General features: G+C 39.7%; 1 protein-coding gene across 1 annotated transcript in view; it reads left to right on the top strand.

Annotated features, from left to right (window-relative positions):
* brinp1 (bone morphogenetic protein/retinoic acid inducible neural-specific 1) overlaps positions 1 to 20,211 on the top strand; it is a gene marked incomplete at both ends in the record, with an annotated part of 74,502 nt that overhangs the window by 30,276 nt on the left and 24,015 nt on the right. Inside the window, 2 exons of the mRNA XM_079179459.1 lie at positions 2,138 to 2,307; positions 18,079 to 18,184. Of these exons, the coding sequence (XP_079035585.1) occupies positions 2,138 to 2,307; positions 18,079 to 18,184 (276 nt within the window). The remainder of the gene's footprint in view (positions 1 to 2,137; positions 2,308 to 18,078; positions 18,185 to 20,211) is intronic.

Here is a 20,211-nt window from a genome sequence, read left to right as displayed (position 1 = left end):
GCCAGCAAGGCGCCCCGTAATAATGTAACACAATGTATTACTTACAGAGAGGTGCACACAGATGATTTTCTTTTTTAAAGCCACGGAGGTTATGATTTTGCCTGTCTTGCAGCAATAACCACAAATTATTTATGTACAGAGGACCTCCTTTATGCCACACTAAGTCTCAATAGAGATTTAAAAAAAAGGGGGGCAGATCAAGGGCTTAATGTAGGACTGTTATTCTTGTGCAGTAGTGTAAGTCAAGTGTGTGTAAGTAACTTTGCTAACCCCCGAGGGGGAGAGAGCATGGTACCATCAGAGAATGGGGGACTCGTCCCCTCAGTGCTTGTACTCTAACCAGGCATGAGACATTGGCCCTAACTGCCACCCACCCCCCTAGTCACGGTCACCACAAGTTAAGTGACCAATTCCAATGCAACGCTGGGGGCCAAATAACCATTCACATCACTAGAAACCTGAACATATGTGACATGCTCTTGAATGAGTTCCAAGCATATGGTTTGCAATTTGAACAGTAATCTTCAAAGGCAACTTTGTGTGAGCTCTCGGGAGCAAATTGCTGTTTGCTTGTTTGCTTTTTATGCGTCAGTTTCTGCTCGTAGGAACGCGAGATGCGAAAAATGTGATGTGTAAAGAATGAGCAGCTCACGCCTTTATAACGCGTCAACAAACAAACGCGTGACATGCAAATCAGAGGGATTGTCTGGTGCTCTGTAAATATTTGTCCCTTTTACCGACTCAAGTGTTCTTTCGTGGTAGACGCTTACAGAAAGGTTCACGCTAATACAATCTCCCCCACACTGCTTTCCTGTGGACATTCAAACTTGACACACAGTGCACAAATACAGTGAGGGAGCGTGTTGTGGACTTTAATTTCTCACCCCTCAAATGTTAATGCTGGGCATAGGACTGAATTCATAAATTTAGAGAGAGGGATTAGAGACATGCTGATTTCTTTTGTGTGCATTCACAGCAGTTGTGACCTTTTGACAGGGGATGGGGATTGTTCGAATCACGTCACACTAGAGGTGGGAGCACTACCTCTTTACTTCAGCAAATGAGTACGAATTTCACTTCACTCAAAATCTACAGAGTTATCTCAGAAACCACAGCAACAACAGCAACAACAACAAACAACAGTAATGGCTTATTCGTTGGCTTAATTCTGGCAGATAGTTATGCCAGCAGGACACCAAACAGATGGTTGTTGATTTAAGAAACAACAGCTTTGCTATGTGGCGTTTTCGTCTGTGGTTTGAAAGCAGCGTGGGAGAAAATAGAAATAGAAAGTATTCAGTATTCCAAAAAAGTGGGAAATAGAAAAGAAAAAAGTGTTCTGACACCTCTCCAGGCAGTGTTAGTATCACCGGACAGGGTCAGTAACTCCATTAAACCATGCCCGAGTAATTATTATTTTATCATTCAGAAGACAAACAGTTGGACTATGGTAATCAGGGAACATGCCACAAAATGCCACAGGACAAATAAACAGGTACAATCCTCCTAAAGTGGCTCCACACCAGCCTCCTGTACTCATTCAGATTTTAGTAATTTCCTCTGCACTAATTGAATCTCTGTAATCGGTAATGTTATTTTGTATTTGTCTTTTAATTTTCAATTTCCCTGCCTGGGGTAGCTGAAACAAACAAAAAAAGATACCGGATGTGATATATTTGTTCTCCACGGGATAAAATTCCTGTGGTATCGAGGTAAAAGTTCTATATCACGAGACCTGTCCCGGAAATAATGCCGTCCCAATAGGGGTAAATCCGGGGACATTTCTGGGGATGGTGCCAGCTGGGGATGAAGCAGTGAATACAGACACTGTTCCTGGAAAACTGGGGCATCTGGTTTCTCAAGCTGAAACTGCTTGCCTTGGTATTTAGACCTCTGACTTATCCCTCCTGTTAAGACCTCCATTGGCTGCTGAGATAACGGACAATTCGCAGATATGTATGGTCCACTCGCATTATTTATTCACTGCACCTTAAATCAAGTTAATTTCTTCAATTGAGTCCTTAAGGGACTTATTTTATATTTCATGTGTATATATATAATATTTTTTCCCAACACTTTCAAGGCTGTAAGTATGTATAATCCTAAATATATTTCCATTTCCTTGTGCTACCTGTAGGAGAGGAGGCACTGACTATGTACCTGGCCAAAAACAAGCTGGACAGGAAGCTTGCCAACGCTACTCAGAACGTGGAAGCCCTTCATCAGCTGGCCTCGTCCTACTTCATCGACCGTGACGGGACGATGAGGAAGCTGCATGAGATCCAAATTTCCACCAATGCCATCAAGGTCAGTGCGTCTTGAACATGCACACGTAATCACATATTCAGTGAGTCATTTTGTACGATGAAACGCAAATGCACTACCTGAGAAATGATATTCCTCGTCATATGCAGGGTATTCACAATACAAATTGTATTCAGTAAATGAATGAAATAGAAATAGAAATCCATCATGCTTTTTCTTGGATAAAGATATAGATAGATAATAGATAATAGATATATTATTATCATAGATTACCTTTTTCTGTATTCTTTGCTATTTCACCTCAGTTAGAGAAAACAGCACAGCAGGTATTTGTGAGTGCCCTACAAAACAAGCTGTGTTAAAAATGAGTGTTACAAAAAATATTGTATTTTCTGCTCTGCCACCTTTGTGGTAAGGCTATAGGCAACTCAAAATGCATGGTTATGGTTTAAGAAAAAAACACTTTCACATTGTGTCTCAGAAACTCTCTGTATGCCTAATCTTCCTCTTAAAGCTTTCTTGCTGCAGTATAGTGCGACATCCACTTCTACTAATGAGAGACAACGGATATTAGCATAAGTTGTTGAGTAGCATCATACAGATAAGCTCGTACACACACTCATAGAATTAACATATTTCACAGATGTACTCGTAAAAAGGAGTAGGTGTGATGAAAATAAACCGATGCTTCCACAGGCCGCAGGATGTGAGCAGATGGATCGCAATACATTGATTTGCATGTGCCTGAATGGCAGTCTCCATGATTCTAAACACATCCTTCCTTGTGCATATTCATTAGCCACATGCCAGGGTCATATGAGCGCCGGTTTTAAATAAAAAAAAATGTTTGCAATGTGGCAAGTTTCTGAAAATAAGTATACCGTGAACATAGACAACAGCAACAGAGGGCACATAGATGTTGGCATTTAAACAAATAACCCTTCTAGTTGTACAGTCTCCTCCTTCTGTTCTGGCTGTCAGACGACTTGGAAACAATAGCTAAGCTGCGTGAGTCTACTGCCTGTGACTGCTTGCCAGTTGTGGTCATTCACATGCTCATTCACCCAGGGACACTGAGGTGATGCGGCTAGGGAAAGCAATTGTAAAGTATAAATAACATCAAGAGATACCCCACAGGTCAGAGTTTTGGAAGACCCCTCTCTCGTGACCATGCTCCAGTAATTAGCCAAATCTTAATTATTGTCTCAGGTGAAGAGGGAGGTGGTATCAGCTTGGAATAAGGTTTAGCTTTAAAACTCGTGCAAATACAGAACTGAACACAAAACAAGTCTCGATATTGATTCACTATTTATAATAATGATCATGCAACTTGTAATAATAATATTGCATCGAGCAGGGCTTGACGTTCTGCCTCCTGCCAACTGGACTTGCCCTTGGCATCACATTATGGAATGTCATGTAAACACACAAAAGCATAGCTGTCATCGGATTATTACAGTCACTCTCATAATGTCGGAAGGTAATTACTTTTTTTATCACCTCTACCATACATTTTGCCAAATGCTTGCTGAAATAAAAGCATTTGAGATAGTAGTATTATCGCAAGAAATCCAAGTATTAAAACAAAGCATGGCCACAACAACCAAGGCCCCACGTAGCTCCTGAGAGTGAATCACTCCTTTACCAAACTGGCAGGGATAAGCATTACAATTCCATGTGTGTACCTGTATGACAAATAAATAATACTGCCCAGGACAACATCCTGTGTCTGCTTTGACCTTGCTCATATGCACCTAGTTCGCAAGGCAAAACATGTGCTGGAATAAAAGTTGGAGTGAACCTTGTTGTGCAGCTCTGCTTCTGGGATGTTTTGTTGTGTGAAGATGTCAACTTGATTAACAAGTCAGCAGTTCAGCAGCAGGAACTGTTTGCTTCTGTTATGCTTCCAGTATAGCTGTAGGAACCTGGATAACCCAGAGGAGCCATGCGTTGATTACTGACTGTGAAATGTATCTATTTCTGGTGTTATTCGACCCACGTATGTTAACTTATAAGTCAAAATGTCAAATATATCACAACACAAATACACACAACTGATGCGTATACAGGTGACAAAAAGAACATCCCTATGCAAATGTCATTCTCTCCAATTCTTCTCTTTTAATATTTGCCTATCTGACTACAGCACGTTGGTGTGCACTTCTGCTACAATGAAACAGTTGAAAGCGTACCACTTTATTAATTTCACAATACCTATAATACAAAACTCAAGTCAGTTGTGCAGTAAAAAATATTTTTAAACAAGTAAGTGGGAGAGAATACACTGTGGAAACCTCAGTACCAGAGAAGCCTTTTGTTGATATGGAAGCAGAGTCAGAGAAGCCCAGCAAACAATGCTCCAGGTAGAATTGTGTTATTTGCCACATTCACATTTTAAGTGAGTTAGCTGGTGTTGATTTCAAGCTCTGGTGAGCATGATTATTTAGTGATTTTCTTCTCTTGAGTCTCCAATCACACAGTTCTTAGCAGAAAGCAGATTGCAGGAGCAGAATAGGCTGCACCACAGAGAAATTGGAATGCCACAGGATTGTAAAGACTTACATCCTGCAACAGTGCATCACCTTCTGTACTGTATATATAGCAGTAACAGTGCATCACTTCCTGTGCCGTAAATATCGCAGAAAAGAAAGATAATTTTAATTTTTACGATTTGAGATTACTTCAGATTGAGATTTTCCAATTTGGGCTCTGGAGCACTCAATTGATGTCCAGTATTCTTAATAATACTGAATTGAGTAATGAATGACTTGGTGTCAACCTCATACCTCCCTTTCTCATACTTTTTTAGCAGTTACATGTTCCCTGTTGTATTGCTATCAAATGCTGTTCAAACATTTAGGCAATGGTTTGATTCTTTAACATCTTTTTTTTCACTCTAATTTAAAATGCATTTTATCAATGCTACTTTGCCAGGCCTGCTGGCAATAAGGGCACCAGGCGCGAAGCTGTTGCCCTGGATGAAGACATGGAATGAGGATTGGCAGAATGGGCAGTCCGGAGGATGTTTGGTGATGTAGAGAGTAGAGATAAGTTTAAATTAGTTTTCATGAATCATTGTAGTGCTCCAGGAAGCCCACACCACCGCTGATGTGCACTACAAAGAAAAAGTAGCAGTTTGGGTGGAATACCTAGAATAACTACGCGGTTTGGATTGTTATTGTGCAACAGTATTATGCTGATTGTGCATGATTTGATTCTGTATCTGCACTTTGCTTTCAATGTGCTTCTTTAGTGAAACTTATAGAATTTCTGATTTCCCCAGACAGCTGAATTCAATCGAATGAAAAATAAAAACTTCACACGGACAGAATGCTACAAACCATTAATCTTTAGCTCAGCTGAGATTTGAATGGCATTATAGCACATTCAAATGGTATTTGGATGCTAATGCTAACAGTGTAAAACGTGTGAAAAATACTTTCTTGTCCTGCACCATATCAATTATATGAAACTCCCAGGATTCAGATCAGATGTGTCAAATTACATCAACAGACATTTAAACATATGTGAAAATGTCATTGAGCCAAACTTTCCATTGTTTCTTTCTTTTGGTCAAATTACTTTAAACTTGTTGCTCACATTGTAAGATTATGCATTTTATTTCTTTGGAAGGATTTACTGGCTTCCTCTTGGTGTAGTTTTTGAATAGTGTTGATATTTTCCATAAGTTTGAAACTCCCACGGCTGCTGCCATGCACCTGTGCATGCCCACACATCCGCACAGAAAAACCTCCAGTCCAACTCTCCAACACACCCGCCAATGCGCTACCTCCCTTTCTTCATTCGAGGAGCACCTTCCTAGCTTTTAGTTGTTGTGAGTGACAAGTGGATTAAGGGGCTGTGGCAGATGAGACTCCGGGTAGCAGGAAGTCAACCATGACAAAATTAGGCAGACCTGACAGCGGTTGCTGAGTCAGTTTCTGAGGAAAAGGAAGGCGATAGGTGTTGAGAGGAGAGTGTATCCACACACACACACACACATAAAGTTACTGCAAAGCTGAGTGGACTGCATGTCTGCTGATCAAGGCCGTTGGACCTGAAGCATATGTCAAGAGGTGAGGCTTTGTCTGAGTTTGGAAAACGAGCTGGAAATGGATTGGTGGTTGAGTCAATTTGGGATTTAGTTAATGGGAATTCAGGCATGCAAGACAGCTTTCACCTATCAGGTATAGCATCCTCTGAGAGTTAGTAATGACTTGTTTGAAACTCACAATTAGTCTGTTACTCTTCTAACAGGAAGAAATAGCAATTTAACAGGCTTGCTCTATCAAGCAAAACAAACATGGCTGTGTACACATATGGCATACAGTAGGTGTACAGTAGAAATGGTTGCACACATGATTACTTAGCTCAGTTGCTTTTCCTATGGTTTCTTCAAAGGTTTCCCCTGTTAGAGGGGAGGATGTGATGTTGGGCTATAAACAAACATAATTGACTTCAGCTAACATACCTTGGAATGAGTGTGATTAAGGTACATAATACATAATACATAATTATACCGGTATAAATGTTGATGATGTCTCGTACATTGAATTCAAGTTTTTCCACATTTTCTCCTTAATGGTGCACACTTTCAGTCTCAATTACTGACTAAGCATAGTGGCCAACTGGCCCAAGGTCCCTGAAAGCTCCAGGTTCAGTGCGTGTAATTGCTCTGTTGTCATTTTGTATTTTATTTTTTTTAAAGATAAGCGCTTTAAAGGTGAAATGTGTATTGTCTGACTTTTAGTTCAAAACATTAAAAAAAATGAACTTTATCAACAGAATGTGAAGAGGTTACAGTGTTGACGTTATGTCAAAGTAGTCTGCAGCCTTTGCCCAGCCTTTCTTTATTACAGTCATAAACATATGAGGGATTGTCGATACAGTATTTTATCCAAGTTATATGCGGCTGATGTTTGTGCAGGTTGACAGGGGCAATAGTTGAGTTGCGATGGTGCTTATGGGGTAGGGCCTTGAAAAACGAATAGCCTCGGGGCCAATGGTTCTTTAATGCGACCTTGATTGCAATGCAGAGTTATCTACTGAATTGAGAATGCTAACCAGCTAGCCCCAACCCGGCCTGTCCTTTAAATATCACTTATACATCGAGAGGTGATAGTGAGCCACTGTAGCGCCAGGATACTATATATCCTTGTATATAAGGGTGCAAACATACTTTAGTGACTACAGGCTGAATACTAATGTGGGAAATAGAGGAAAGGGTGAAATAGGGATAAAAACATTGTTCAGGAATAAATTATCCAAGGATAGAGTTGGCGCAACCTTCAGTAATGGCCAATCACATTAACTCTTCTCATCTCATTTAAAAGCAGCAGACAATTTTCTAATGCGCTGGGATTATTAGAGTCCAGGGCAACTTCTCTCCAAAGAAAACTCTCCCCTATTCTCTCTGCTAGAATTTGCATTGCCTAAAACTTGAGAGCCATTTGCATGGCGAAAAGTGATAATTTTGATGTGCACAAAGGACGTTTTTGGCAAGGCTGGTACAAGTTGTGTACGATGATGTTAATGCAACGCACATAATCGACATCATTTAATAATTACATAATTGTGCAACATTTTACATAAATATCACAACCTTCAAACTACCGCCACTGTACATACCGTGTAATCATTATGTCTTCAGAAAGCATCATCATGAGAATTGAAATAACATTAAATATAGATGAAATGAGAGGTGATGGAATAAAAAAGTAGCAGCAGATCATGTGCAACATGTTTTATGCATAAAGATATCTTCAATTTGCTCTCTAAAAATGTGCAAAATTGTCAGATAGATCACCAAAAAGTCGTCTAAGGCTGAACTTGCATTCTCGTATCTGTCGACTAAAGGCAGTAATAAATTACAGTTCTGCAGTCACGTCTCCAGCAGACAGACAGTGATCAGAATGTGCAGAGGAGGCAAAGTCCAGCAGAAGGCATGGATCTATAAACAGAGAACAAGGGCTTTGCTCCTCCAATATTGATTCAGTATGGCTGTGAGACCTGCTTTGGAGTGCAAACTTACAATCAGAATGAAAAACACATGTCAATACGGCAGAAATGTTTCATACATTTAGATGTTGAAAGTCAGCTCTACTTCGTTCACTGAAATATTTTGTGAGGCAAGTGTAACTTTGGCCTCATGATTAGCTCTTTTACCAGCTTTGCTTATTCACTTGATTTGTAGCATTTTGCATACAGAGAGTTAACACACAAAACAATGTTTCTGTGGAATTTTGGAATAGCTTTTTGTTCTTCTGAAGAATGAACATTTTAAATGTAGAAGTATTACATTCAGTAAGTTTACTGTAGTAGTACTACTAGTAATTATAATAACAATGCTAGAAAATATACTAATGATGATAATAATGATAGAGAAGACTAGTGGTTAAAGAAGAATAATGTTAAAACAAGCCAGTATTCTTTTACTTGAAGCCCTAAGGGTCAATGAGAGACAAGACTTCTCTCTTCTTATTCACTATTTATGTATGCCCAGAAATTAATAAGCAAATGTATGCAGATGACATATTGCAAACCTACCGATGCAATGAATAGAATTGCTGATTATCAGATTTTTTTTACTTGACACTGAATACAATGAAATATGTATGTTCTCTTCATCAAAGATAGATTTCCAGCAAGGATAATTATCAGCCTGAGGCAAACATCAGGGAATAAATTCCAGAACCTGTATCATATATTAAGAACGATTAATATTATTAATATTAACTGTATTTTAACTTTAATATTAAATTATTATAAGCCCCCCAAATTACTTTTGAACTTGAGATCAAATACAATTTCTGATCGAGCAGGATTTATGCTTTTAGTCATGTGGTCTTACTTCCAACACACAACAAACTATACAAAAGAAACCACCTTCACAGCTTCATATGAAAACCTAAAATGTAATGGACAAAAAAGATACCAAATCAAAGTAGTTGTCGACCAAATTTAATCTTTAAACTTTTATTTGCCTCGTTATCGAATATAACAGAACTGTTTCCTATGATGGATAGCAGTTGTCCTAAAACCAAAACCAAATGTAGCATTGCGTTTGGCTGCTTGTAGGATGTGGCCAGTTCACATACAGTATGGCAAATATATAACCAGCACAGTATGTTGTTAGTGATAGCATGTAACTGGACCAAAGTGTCATTTGCAGGTATGTTAACATGCTGTTTAACATGCAGCTAAATAACCATCTAGCCTGCAAACTCAAGTTAGCACTTTTCCCTGGTGAATGATTGTCCAGTCGTTTGTTCAACAAGTGCAAGTACAAGTACACAATGTGTTTTCATGTTTGTGAGTTTGCTATGGAGGCAAGAGGGAAGCTAATGTGGTTGTAGTTAAGCTGGCTGCTGTCTGGATCAGTGTGACTTCTGCTGTGTCTATTATAGGATGCTGGTGTTATTGCTTAATGCAAGGTTTGATTGACTGAATCTAAACAACGTATCCATCTATGTAGACGGACACCAGAACATTATTCCATTTAAGTAATGCATTTCTGGGGGGAGGACATCATGAAACCAAACAATATACGTAAAATTCACATTGAGAAAATAAACATGCCTGACTCCTGAATGGATGGGACGGAGAGGGCTTTGTGCTTCTGGGCCTGCAATTGATGGGCTTCTAATGATTATTTAACATTCATAAAATTACACTACAGTCATGAGTGATGGGCGATTTTAGTTTTGTATTCAAATTAAGCACGGCTTATGTTCTGGTTGGATGGGGCAATAGTTGAGTTGTGATGGTGCCTGGGGGAGTGTGGTAGGGTAGGGGAAGAAAAAGTCATAACTTCGTGGCCCATGGCTCTAAAATGCAGCCTTGCTTGTGTTGCAGCGATATCCACTGAAATAAGAACGCTAACCCCATCCCGTCCTATCCTGTAATACCACTTGCTTGTACCTCAAGATGTCAGGTCCTTTAATTAACTGATGAGTGTATATATATTTAGATTGTATGTAATAGAGGTGAAATACTGCCCCCTATTTGTTCAGATCATGTGGTTAGATCATACACATTGCACCGTTAAAAGAAGATTTACATTAACTGTGTATCTGCGGTTTATCAAAACCTTTATGCTTTGTAACATTTTTTTGCAAGCATCATTTGATTAACTGTGTCATTATCAGACTACTAATGAAGCAGCCGAACATTACGTGAACATCAGGGCAGCCAGCAGGACTTATAACAATCAGTCTTTGATGACATCAGACATCTGTGCAGGCAGTAATGCCAAGTGTTCTCATTATAAACTCGGTCGTCTTTTCATCAGTGAGAAATACAAACAATTGTTTGATTGTTATTGGACTCCTACAGGTTTCGCATGCTGTGCGAGCTGCAACGGTTGGAATACTGAAAACACATTTGTAGAGTGCTACATGTAAAATTGGTCCCTAAGGAGCACTGATTTTATTGCTAAATAAAATGCACTAGTAATCAAAATCAGTAATAACCAAAATATCAAAAAAAAAGAGATGCTTGAACAGCGAAGAATAGCTTTCTCTATGTGTGCATGTCCTTTGTGTGGGCTATGTCCAATTGCTTGCCACTAAATGTGTGGGCTGATAGACTACGTGCATAGTGGCTGTCTGAATTTATCAAACCTTTCATCCTTGATACTCCGTTCTGTCTCCCTGAGCCTTTGCACGACTTAAGAGGTCTTAGCTACATGTGAACGTTAATCAAAAACCAAGACATATCCCCACTGTGCTGCTGGCGCCTTCAGCAGGATCTTAGCCTTGTTATTTACCTGAGACCCACCTACCCAGAAAAAAACATTGGCTGAAACAAATGCTTCCTGTTCCCCTTGTGGATTAAAAAATATGAACTTAAACTGCTGCTGTGCAATGAAGACATAAAAGTCAAAAGTAAATATACATTTTACCGAAAGGTAATTAACACATACATCACTCTGTACATCATTTATTTATGAATGTATTGCAGCTCTTTTATTAAATAGCACAAAAAAAAATCACAGAAGCCATTCAACATAGGGGTATTATTCTTTTTTACTGATTCATAAATCACTCCTCAGTTACCCTTTATGCCAAAATCTGTGTACATCATTATTGTCAATTCTTACCCAGCTACACCTAACCACTGGGCTGCACAGCTCTGATGACTTTCCCACTATTGTACCAATTTGTCCTTATGCCTTCTCTTAGTAGTTCTTTAGTGGGCACAAATAAATCATTTTATAATGCGGACATGTCCACTTTTCTTCAGTGGGGTTCTCAGCATAAAAAGAAGGAAAATAGTCAATGAGAGGTCCCTTCCCACTGAGAACAAAATCATACCTTGCTGATAGAAATAAATGGCATGTGGTTGTTTCACTTTGTGTGGCTGAACATGATTGCTGAAAGCTAGGACTCCAGTGGGGAGGGGAGGGTCATTTAGAAATGAAAATAAGATGCCCAATGGGGTGTTTTAATGGAAAAAAACCCCAACTTTTTTATGAGTGAGTGCCTTCCTTTCGATGAAGTACGATTAGGAATTGTGTATACAGCCTTGCATGCTATCACGGATGCACATGAGTGTGCATGTGGCGTGTGAACTCAGTCACACGTGCAAGTGGGCATTCCTACTGGAGAGTGTGCTTACTGCATCCATCGCAAGGTCACCTGTCCGTACAGTTACTCTGATTTACACCAGCGCTCAATATATGCGTTTTCTTTCCCTGATGATGCTGCAGTGCTGTGGGTGCTGGTAGTGTAGCAGCCACAGCCACACTATCCTATTTCTTATTTCACTGTCCAGTCATGTGAGCCTTATGTGAAAGGTGAAAGGGAAATCTAACATTTCTACAACATGACCCCGATTGTTGTCGACTGCTGTAGTCAGGTTTGGAGCAGTTTATGTCTAGTTTTCATTTGCCACAAGCAAGCAGAATTACACGCAGTGTTGCTTCAGTTGTGCATTTCAGGGTGCCACAGTTATTAGAAATGCCCCAAAGTTGCTCATTTTCTCCGTGTCATTCAAAACAAATGAGTTACATAAGAAATGGCTTTTACAGACACATTTAGTGTTTTCCAAAGAATGCTAAATTACAAGGACGGCGATAGAAATATCAGAGCAATGAGCTATTACACGTGTTCCTCAAACATTGTTGCCTTGTCCCTCTGTGACTTACAGTAACACTGTAGCCATATATATGATATGAACAAGGCAGAAAAAAATGTCCTCAGAGATCTTCCACTGTCAGGCTTTGAGAATTACCGAGGACCAGGTCTATGTATCCAGAAATAGTAAGTCATTAACAGAATGGCAGGTGATGGGCGTATTAGGAGGGCTCAGCAGAGGCAATGTGTAATGAAGACAGTTCAACCTTACAGTATTCTTCCCCGTACCACTCACGCATCGTATTGCCTTCATCCATTGTTTTCCTTATCTCACATAGCTTCAAACCACCTTTTTATTTTTCTCGGCCTTTCAAGTTGTAATGCAACTTGGGGACAGAGTGTGATGGGAGGTTTGCTTGCTGAGAAATACAGTATATATACTCCTCTCAGTATGGTTTGAAAATCACAAGTGAACGAGAGACTGCTCCCATCACAAGTTGCGGGAATTATGGAATTAACGAGAGCTCCATATGGTGTGATATTTTTAATGAAGTTGGTGAAAAGAGGTTTTATTGTACAACTGAGACATATACCACACACATCCAAGCGTGATTTCTAATGCATACGATTTCTCCTCCTCCATTCTCACAGTGCTGCAGTGCTAATATGAAGCTAATACTTTAGTTTATAGAAACGTAGAGCCCTTTGATTTTACATTATAGTGCAGTGTTATTTAGTTTAGTGTCTATTACTGAGTTTTGTATTCATACACGGGGATACAGATATATGCAAATGTACAAAGCTTGCATAAAACTTCCATGAAACATGTAGTGATTTGGAAATTGTTGTGAAGAAACTGATAATTTGATTGATTAATTTAAATTAGGCATAATGAAGTCCTGTGACATTTGTCTCACAGTTTATGAGTGGCCTGCGAATATCCCTGATGATTCACAGCGCTCCAAGATAATGTAAGTCAATTACTCTGTTAGAATATTTGCAGCGCTTGTGTGTAACAACAGCATGTTTTCTCTGTCATAAGTCGACCTTTGCCTCCCATGTTGACTGTTGACGGTTCCAAACTCTGCATTTAAGGAGCTATAAATAGTCAAACTCCAGGATCCTAATGAGATTTTTAATTGCTAAAGGCAGGTGCATCGTAAAGGTCAACCGTACAAGTCAATAGGCCCGTGTGCTTAAACACATGGACAGGGCTGGCATCAATTGAAAGTATATAAATACAGTATACGGTGCATTCAATGGCTTGCTTGCTAGGGGTTCCTAACGAGCCTGGATCAACGGAGCCACTTTGAATCCATTGAAGTGATAAACATTTCTACTCTAATTATAGGATATGTATAATGAGAATATTGCTTGAGAAAAGTGTATAATATGCTTGAGGTCTCAATACCTAGCTGGTGTGCTTCTACTACAGTACTACTGATGATGTCTGTAACTGACAGAGACAAGCTCATATATGATTCATTTTAATATGAAAAGAAAGAAGTGATGTAATTGAGCCTCAACACACACAAACACATATTCCACCCACACACCACCGATACACTGCAGCTGCATTGCATGAATGTCACCAGGGTGAATTTTTAGCATTTTGGAAAACAAAGAATTTATCCCAGAAGAGGAGAAACTTAGTTTTCCAACATTTGGCGGTTGGGGAATAGTAAATGTACATTTGGTTGCCAACAGAAAATATAGAACCAGAAGAAAAGTAGGCTCTCATGTGCATCATTTCTTATTTACTTCCTAAGATGATTTTCTTGATGACAGATGACAATTAGAGAGGATGTTCCAGAACCGTGGTTTCTGACTGTGGGCTGTGATTCAGTCTGGGCCCACTGGGATTCCACTGTTATGTTCTGCTTAATAATCCAAATCCTCTAAGTCCCCCTCGGCCCACTTCAGTCCTTTGATTGCTCCTTGTATTTTTATTGCGTTATACTCCATTTTCATAATCTGGTGCACAGCACTCTTATGGTGTGTGCTGGAGAGAATGAAAAGAGAGAGCCGAACAAGCCCAGCATACTGCCCTCCTAAAGTCATTCAGATTACAAGGGTCAGTCTCTAATCCACAAAGCTGGGGATGTCTGCTCCCAACTTGGAATAATCATTCTTGGAGAAAAATTACTGTATGGTAAACTGGCGCTGGCAAGCTGCACTCATGTTTATGCACATCCATTTGAGTGTGTGATTTGTGTGCAACTGGCAAATGTAGTTTGTGAGTATGCCTGCTTTGCCACCTGAGAAAATGTCCGATGGCGACGGAGGACAGATAGTCACTTGTCTCAGTCCCCATGGATCATGCAACACAATCTTTGGGAGGAAGTAATTCATTTGGCGATAAGCACAACAAAAATGGAGGAAAAAGAGCACCGTCAGCAGCCGTCACGATGGCAGAGTGTGATAGGCAAGTCTAGCTCCGTAATCAATCTGCACATACACTTTATGCAAGGCCATGCAATGCATTTCAAAGTCCACTGCTTGGCTGGGAAGAAATAAAGACGGGAAAATGCAAAGTGTGGACCAGTTGTTCCAGTAAAAAATGCAATAATATAATCATTAATGTCTCATATACAGTTTTCAGTTAAATGCAATAAACTTTTATTCGAGTAAAATTGCCCTTATATAGGCCTTATAGTAAACTTAAATGTGTATCAGCAATAAAAGTGAATTTTTACAGCCAAGTTGAATTGCTGTTAACAAGCAGCATTTTTATAGATATAAAAATGAACAGGCTGAACTTCACAGCATTATAGTCTATTAGTATAGTGGGTGTGTTTAAAGGGAAGCATGTTGCATTCGGGGAAACGTTGTTAAAGAGCACTGGTTGCATTAAGACATTACACTGACTTTAACATACAGTATTTGTTTTATAGTTTCTAACATTACAATAGTATTGAGAAATATTTCTATAACTCCGTATTGACTTTATTATTGTCATTAAAATGTGCACACTCCAATGCAACAGTACCACTGTCATATTGATAGTACCACTTTACCACCCAGAGATTAAAATGTTTATTGTGATAAAACGACGCAGTACATACAAAGCAATCATGTTACAGCATTGGGATGTGAATACTATGTGTCTGCGGTTGATGGAAATTAGCTGAATTTATTCTTGAAACTAAGATTGTAACGTTCTCCTCTGAGTTTGTCTCCCCATGATTTTGCACCCCCCCCCCCCAACAGCCTGATGCCAAGGGTAAGATATACATCTGTCTAATTTCTTGCTTGTCAGCCCACCATCTGGTGCAGTATCAACATTAAAGACAGGAGTAATGGTTCCACACTGTCATTCAAACACACTCTCACACACACACACTAGTGTAGAATGCTCAAGTTGCTGAGACCATAGGAGGTGGACATCTTACTCACAATAGTGATTTTTGTTTACCTAACAAAGCGATGTTTTTTGTCAGGTGAAGCCTGAGGCCTGAAGCCTTTTCTCAAGACCCCAATTTAGTCTTAATTAAGTAGATTTCAGTAATTAGTTTCAAGTAGAAGTAGCTGGTCACTTGTTGGTTTTGGTGTAAATGGGTGCTTCTGACAGCTGATGTACTGAGAGCACAATGGCTTACATTAATCGTCAGTGTCCCGAATTGGCCCCCACTCCCCTCCTTTGTATCTGTTTGGAATACCCTCCATCTGCACCCAAGCCCTCTAAGTCTACGGTAATTTCCTAGACAAAGCTAAAAACAGTTTTTAAAACATATTGAGGAACATTAGTACAGTTCTAAGGTGCGATTTTAATTTAGTATTTACTTCTGCAGTTATCTTTGTTATCCTTTCTATTTTCTTTCCCATTTCTGGGATTTCCTGTTCAAATTCAAAGCAGCTATATTCAATGTTTTTATATTCACAGTGAATCACATGAATATTTGATCTGAAGTGGGTCGCACGTGCACAGAAGATGAACACCTGTCGCTACAGTTCTGTACGGCGGAACATAGCGCCTTTCAGCTCATTGTTTTGGTTTGCTCTTTTGTTTTCAGTGAGAAAGTTGTGATAAAACCACTGTGCACTACCTACCAGCACCGAATGGCTGACAAACAAAACTAGCTGGTAAACATAGTGAAGCATCTGGTGGCTAAAGGAGTTAGTGGAGACCAGAAACCACTAAAATGAGAGCTAATATTAGACTTGCATTCACCAAGAAACAAAACTCTTAATGGATGGTAATGCTGCTAACAAATTCACCATATCAACCTAAAAGGTGATAATGTCAATAATGTGATAACAGCTTGTTTCCGCTGCCCCCAAGTGGCCGAGAAAATCCCTTTCAACACCTGCGACAGACACATGCTGATCACACATTCTTTAGCTCATCAGCCACTGGTGAAGCAGAAAGCCCCCACTCTGTCGACAGTACTAAACACACTGCAGTATAATGCTGAAGAAACTTCTCCTTACCATTATAGACACAACATGTATTTCTGTACTTAAACATAAAGACAACAGCAGTCAAAAAATGTCTTCTGGCATGTTCAAATCATCGGTCTGTGACCTGTGCACATTGACATTTTTTTTGTTCATGTTTGTGCTCAACTAAGACCTGCAAGAAACACTGAAGGCTTTTTGTAAAATTAATTTTGTATATCCCTTAATCTCCTTTGCTGATCTCTTTAAGCTTTTTGGAACCTTGTAAAAGTACTATTAGGAGCTACCATGAAGAACCTAATGAGCAGAGGCAACCGAAAAGAGGAGAGATTTCTCTCCTTCCTTTCTTTTCAAGCGCAGCAATCCCTTCAAGGTCTCAGATGTGTGAGCTGTATCTATTAAAGCAGCCTCTTCACAACTGAATAGCGTCGTTACTTCTTTAGACATAGGTCTGTGGATGGGGAACAAGAACCGCTGCCATAGTCTCAGGGCTGTTGTATGGAACAGAACAAGGGCGTAGTCAAAGAAATAACATCTTTGCAACAAGTTGGAAATTTCACCAGCTGCTACATTAAAGGTGTAGTCGTGTATGTAGAATCTGCAGATTCCAACCACTTGAAACTTATCCCGTGCGACAAGAGTGTAGGAGAACTACGGTGGCCGATTCAAATACACTACCACGGTCGGTTCGCCCGTTCTGGGTTTACTGTAGAAACATGTCGGCCAGCTCTGTGAAGAGGACACGCTCCGTATGTAGATATAAACGGCTCATTCTGAAATCACGAAAACACGTTGCTTTTTATTTTCAGGGGATTATACACTATATAATATTATCTTCTATTTGTGCCAATAGATCCCCCTAAATGCTACACACTGTACCTTTTTAAAGGTGCGTCGTGTAACAGTTAGTAGTGTTAGGAAAAATTGTGTGTTCCATGTGTGAAAACCTGTAGCCAGACAACAGCCCTGTGTCTGTGGGCCACAGGACTGTTGTGTTAACTCAGTGCAATTAGCACGTGTGGAAATCTAAGTCTGTGCTAATACTGTTACATTATCCACTGACAGCAGTGATGAGCAGATGTTAACATCTTACTACCGCCTGACATTGTTAATGGCTGGGGGGGGAGGGGGGGGGTCTTGCATTATGTTGTCTTAAAGTGTAGAGTGTAGCAGAGTACCGCACACTGTGAAGACCAAGAAGTGAAAATGTGTCCACTTCTATATGCACATCATGTTCCTGCAGGTGTTTGCACTCTCAAACACACATTGGAACAAATGGCGCAAGTGCATTTGTTTGCTTCAAATGGTCATTTCATTTTTAGTCTGTATTCTTTTGCAGGTGACAGAGACGAGGACGGGGCCCCTGGGATGCAGTAGCTATGACAATCTGGACTCAGTCAGCTCGATCCTTCTGCAGAGCCCTGAGAGCAAGCTTCATCTGCAAGGTAAACAATCCCGGCATATCAATATTTCCCACATGCTGCAGAGTGGTGTTTGACACAACAGGGCAGCAGGGTCAACTCCATTTTATCCTCTAAAAGTAAAGGACATCTATAGTCATAAATAAAATACTCTTAGTTGCACAAGGGAAACGTGTGCATTCTCAAGAATGAATGTCAGTGCATTTTTTTTAATTGGGCCTGGGATAGATTTGTTCCCCAATCCTCTGGGGACGGCAGTGCGATTCTCTGAGGTTATAGATATTTGCTGTCTTAATCGTTTTCTTCAGTCTCTCTTAAAGCTTTGTTCAAAGCCCAGCCTAAATACAAAACAGCTGCATGAACTGTGCAAACCATTCAGACATGAGCGAGAAAGCCATGCACTCTCCATGAAGGTAAAATATAGTATCGCTATATCAAACTCTGATATTTTTAGTCCATCAGAATGTATCTCAAGAATGTTTTCAACGCATTAAAGACTTTTAAAATGAATCCTCTGGCGCTTTACTCACAGATCATATGTCAGCGGATGCAAATAGCAACTTTTACCCATTAGTGGTAATGTTCTTTTAAGTGAAAAGAGTTATGTCTTAAACATTGATACAACTAATAATTAGCATACTGGAAGCATGCTTGCAGTGACAGTCACCCTAGGGAAAAAAGAAGTATGAAAGCCTGTGTAACTGAGGTCAAGTGTTTGAATAGCGTGATTGTTTCTTTGATTTAGTCGAGTTTACGCAGGTTATTAAAACCAGTCTGAGAATCACAGAGGCTTATTTTATCACCCCCCCCCCCCCGCCTCTATTTCCTCTCTCTGAAGGAATCATTACTCGTCCTCTAAAATCAGAGAACTAAGTGGTTTGTCAAAGAAACACTTTTAAGTCTTCCGCTGCCACTTACTCAAAGGACTCTATAGGTTTTGGGAAAAGCTTTATTGTCACGCACCAAACGTATTAGCCTTGTGCTTTGAAGACTGCTTTGACACCCAATTGATAGATGACAGGCCTGGAAAAGATTCTTTCTTTTGGCTTGATAATAACTCCAATAGAGTGGAAAAGCTTTTCCGATTGGTTTCTGGCTTAAAGTTTTGCATTGGGCCAAAGTATATATATATATATATATATATAGTGTGTTTATGCATTTTGTGTGTGGGCAAAGTGTGACAGGAGGTGTTGAGAGTTCTCCTGAAAATACGTTCTTTCAAGAGCAATTATCGTTTCTGCATTTAATTAGACAACTGATGGCGTAACTTCTTCAACAATCACAGTGCTCTTCATCGTGCTCTTTAAAGCGATAGCACTTCACACAGACGTGTAGTTAATAGAGATATGTTAGTTTAGTTTAATGCTGTTGAAATACATTCATAATAAGAGCCAATCATTTCATTCACCTCACAGCTCTCCTTTTGACATGAACGCTAGTTGAAGTGTAACATTTAGTCTTATTTCATCCCCTGGTGAACAATACATTCCTCTCAGATCAAACCAGTCATGTGCATGTATAAAGAATTTGTCCTCCTACGCACATAAAATTTGTTAAGGTTAAACGTTTTGATTCAGTTAGGTCACTGGCTGTGGTCTGCATTGAGTCCCATGTTGGTCGGATTTATGCTGATTTTCTCTATTGTTCGTAGTTAATTCAGTCAGCTTCAAAATAATGTTGTTTTTTCTTCTACTGGGAAGTGCAATATATAACCATCGCATCTGGTTCTAGATATTCCAACAAACACGAGCAGATGACCCACTGAGACGGTCTTTAGATTATTCTCTATACTTAGAAAAGGATGCAATTCTTGCAGTAACTTTTAATTGTTGTAGCTATATATGCAAAATACCTTAGCATCACCCTTTAAGCCGTGCATGGCTAAATGTGTGGCTGGTAGGGCATAGCTTGAAGCGGCTGCTAGGTTGTTGCAGGTATGTTCTATAGCTGTTCAGGTTAGTTGCAAGGTTGGCATCTGGTTGCTGTGGTGGTATGAACATTTTGTCGGGCATGGCTTGATGGTTGCTCAGGTGTTTGATGCGGGTGTTGGG

Source organism: Pholis gunnellus (genome assembly GCF_910591455.1).
Source record: "Pholis gunnellus genome assembly, chromosome: 18".
Classification (NCBI taxonomy): Eukaryota; Metazoa; Chordata; class Actinopteri; order Perciformes; family Pholidae; genus Pholis; species Pholis gunnellus.
Note: the sequence above shows the minus strand (reverse complement) of the source record. Positions and strands in the feature narration are given on the sequence as shown.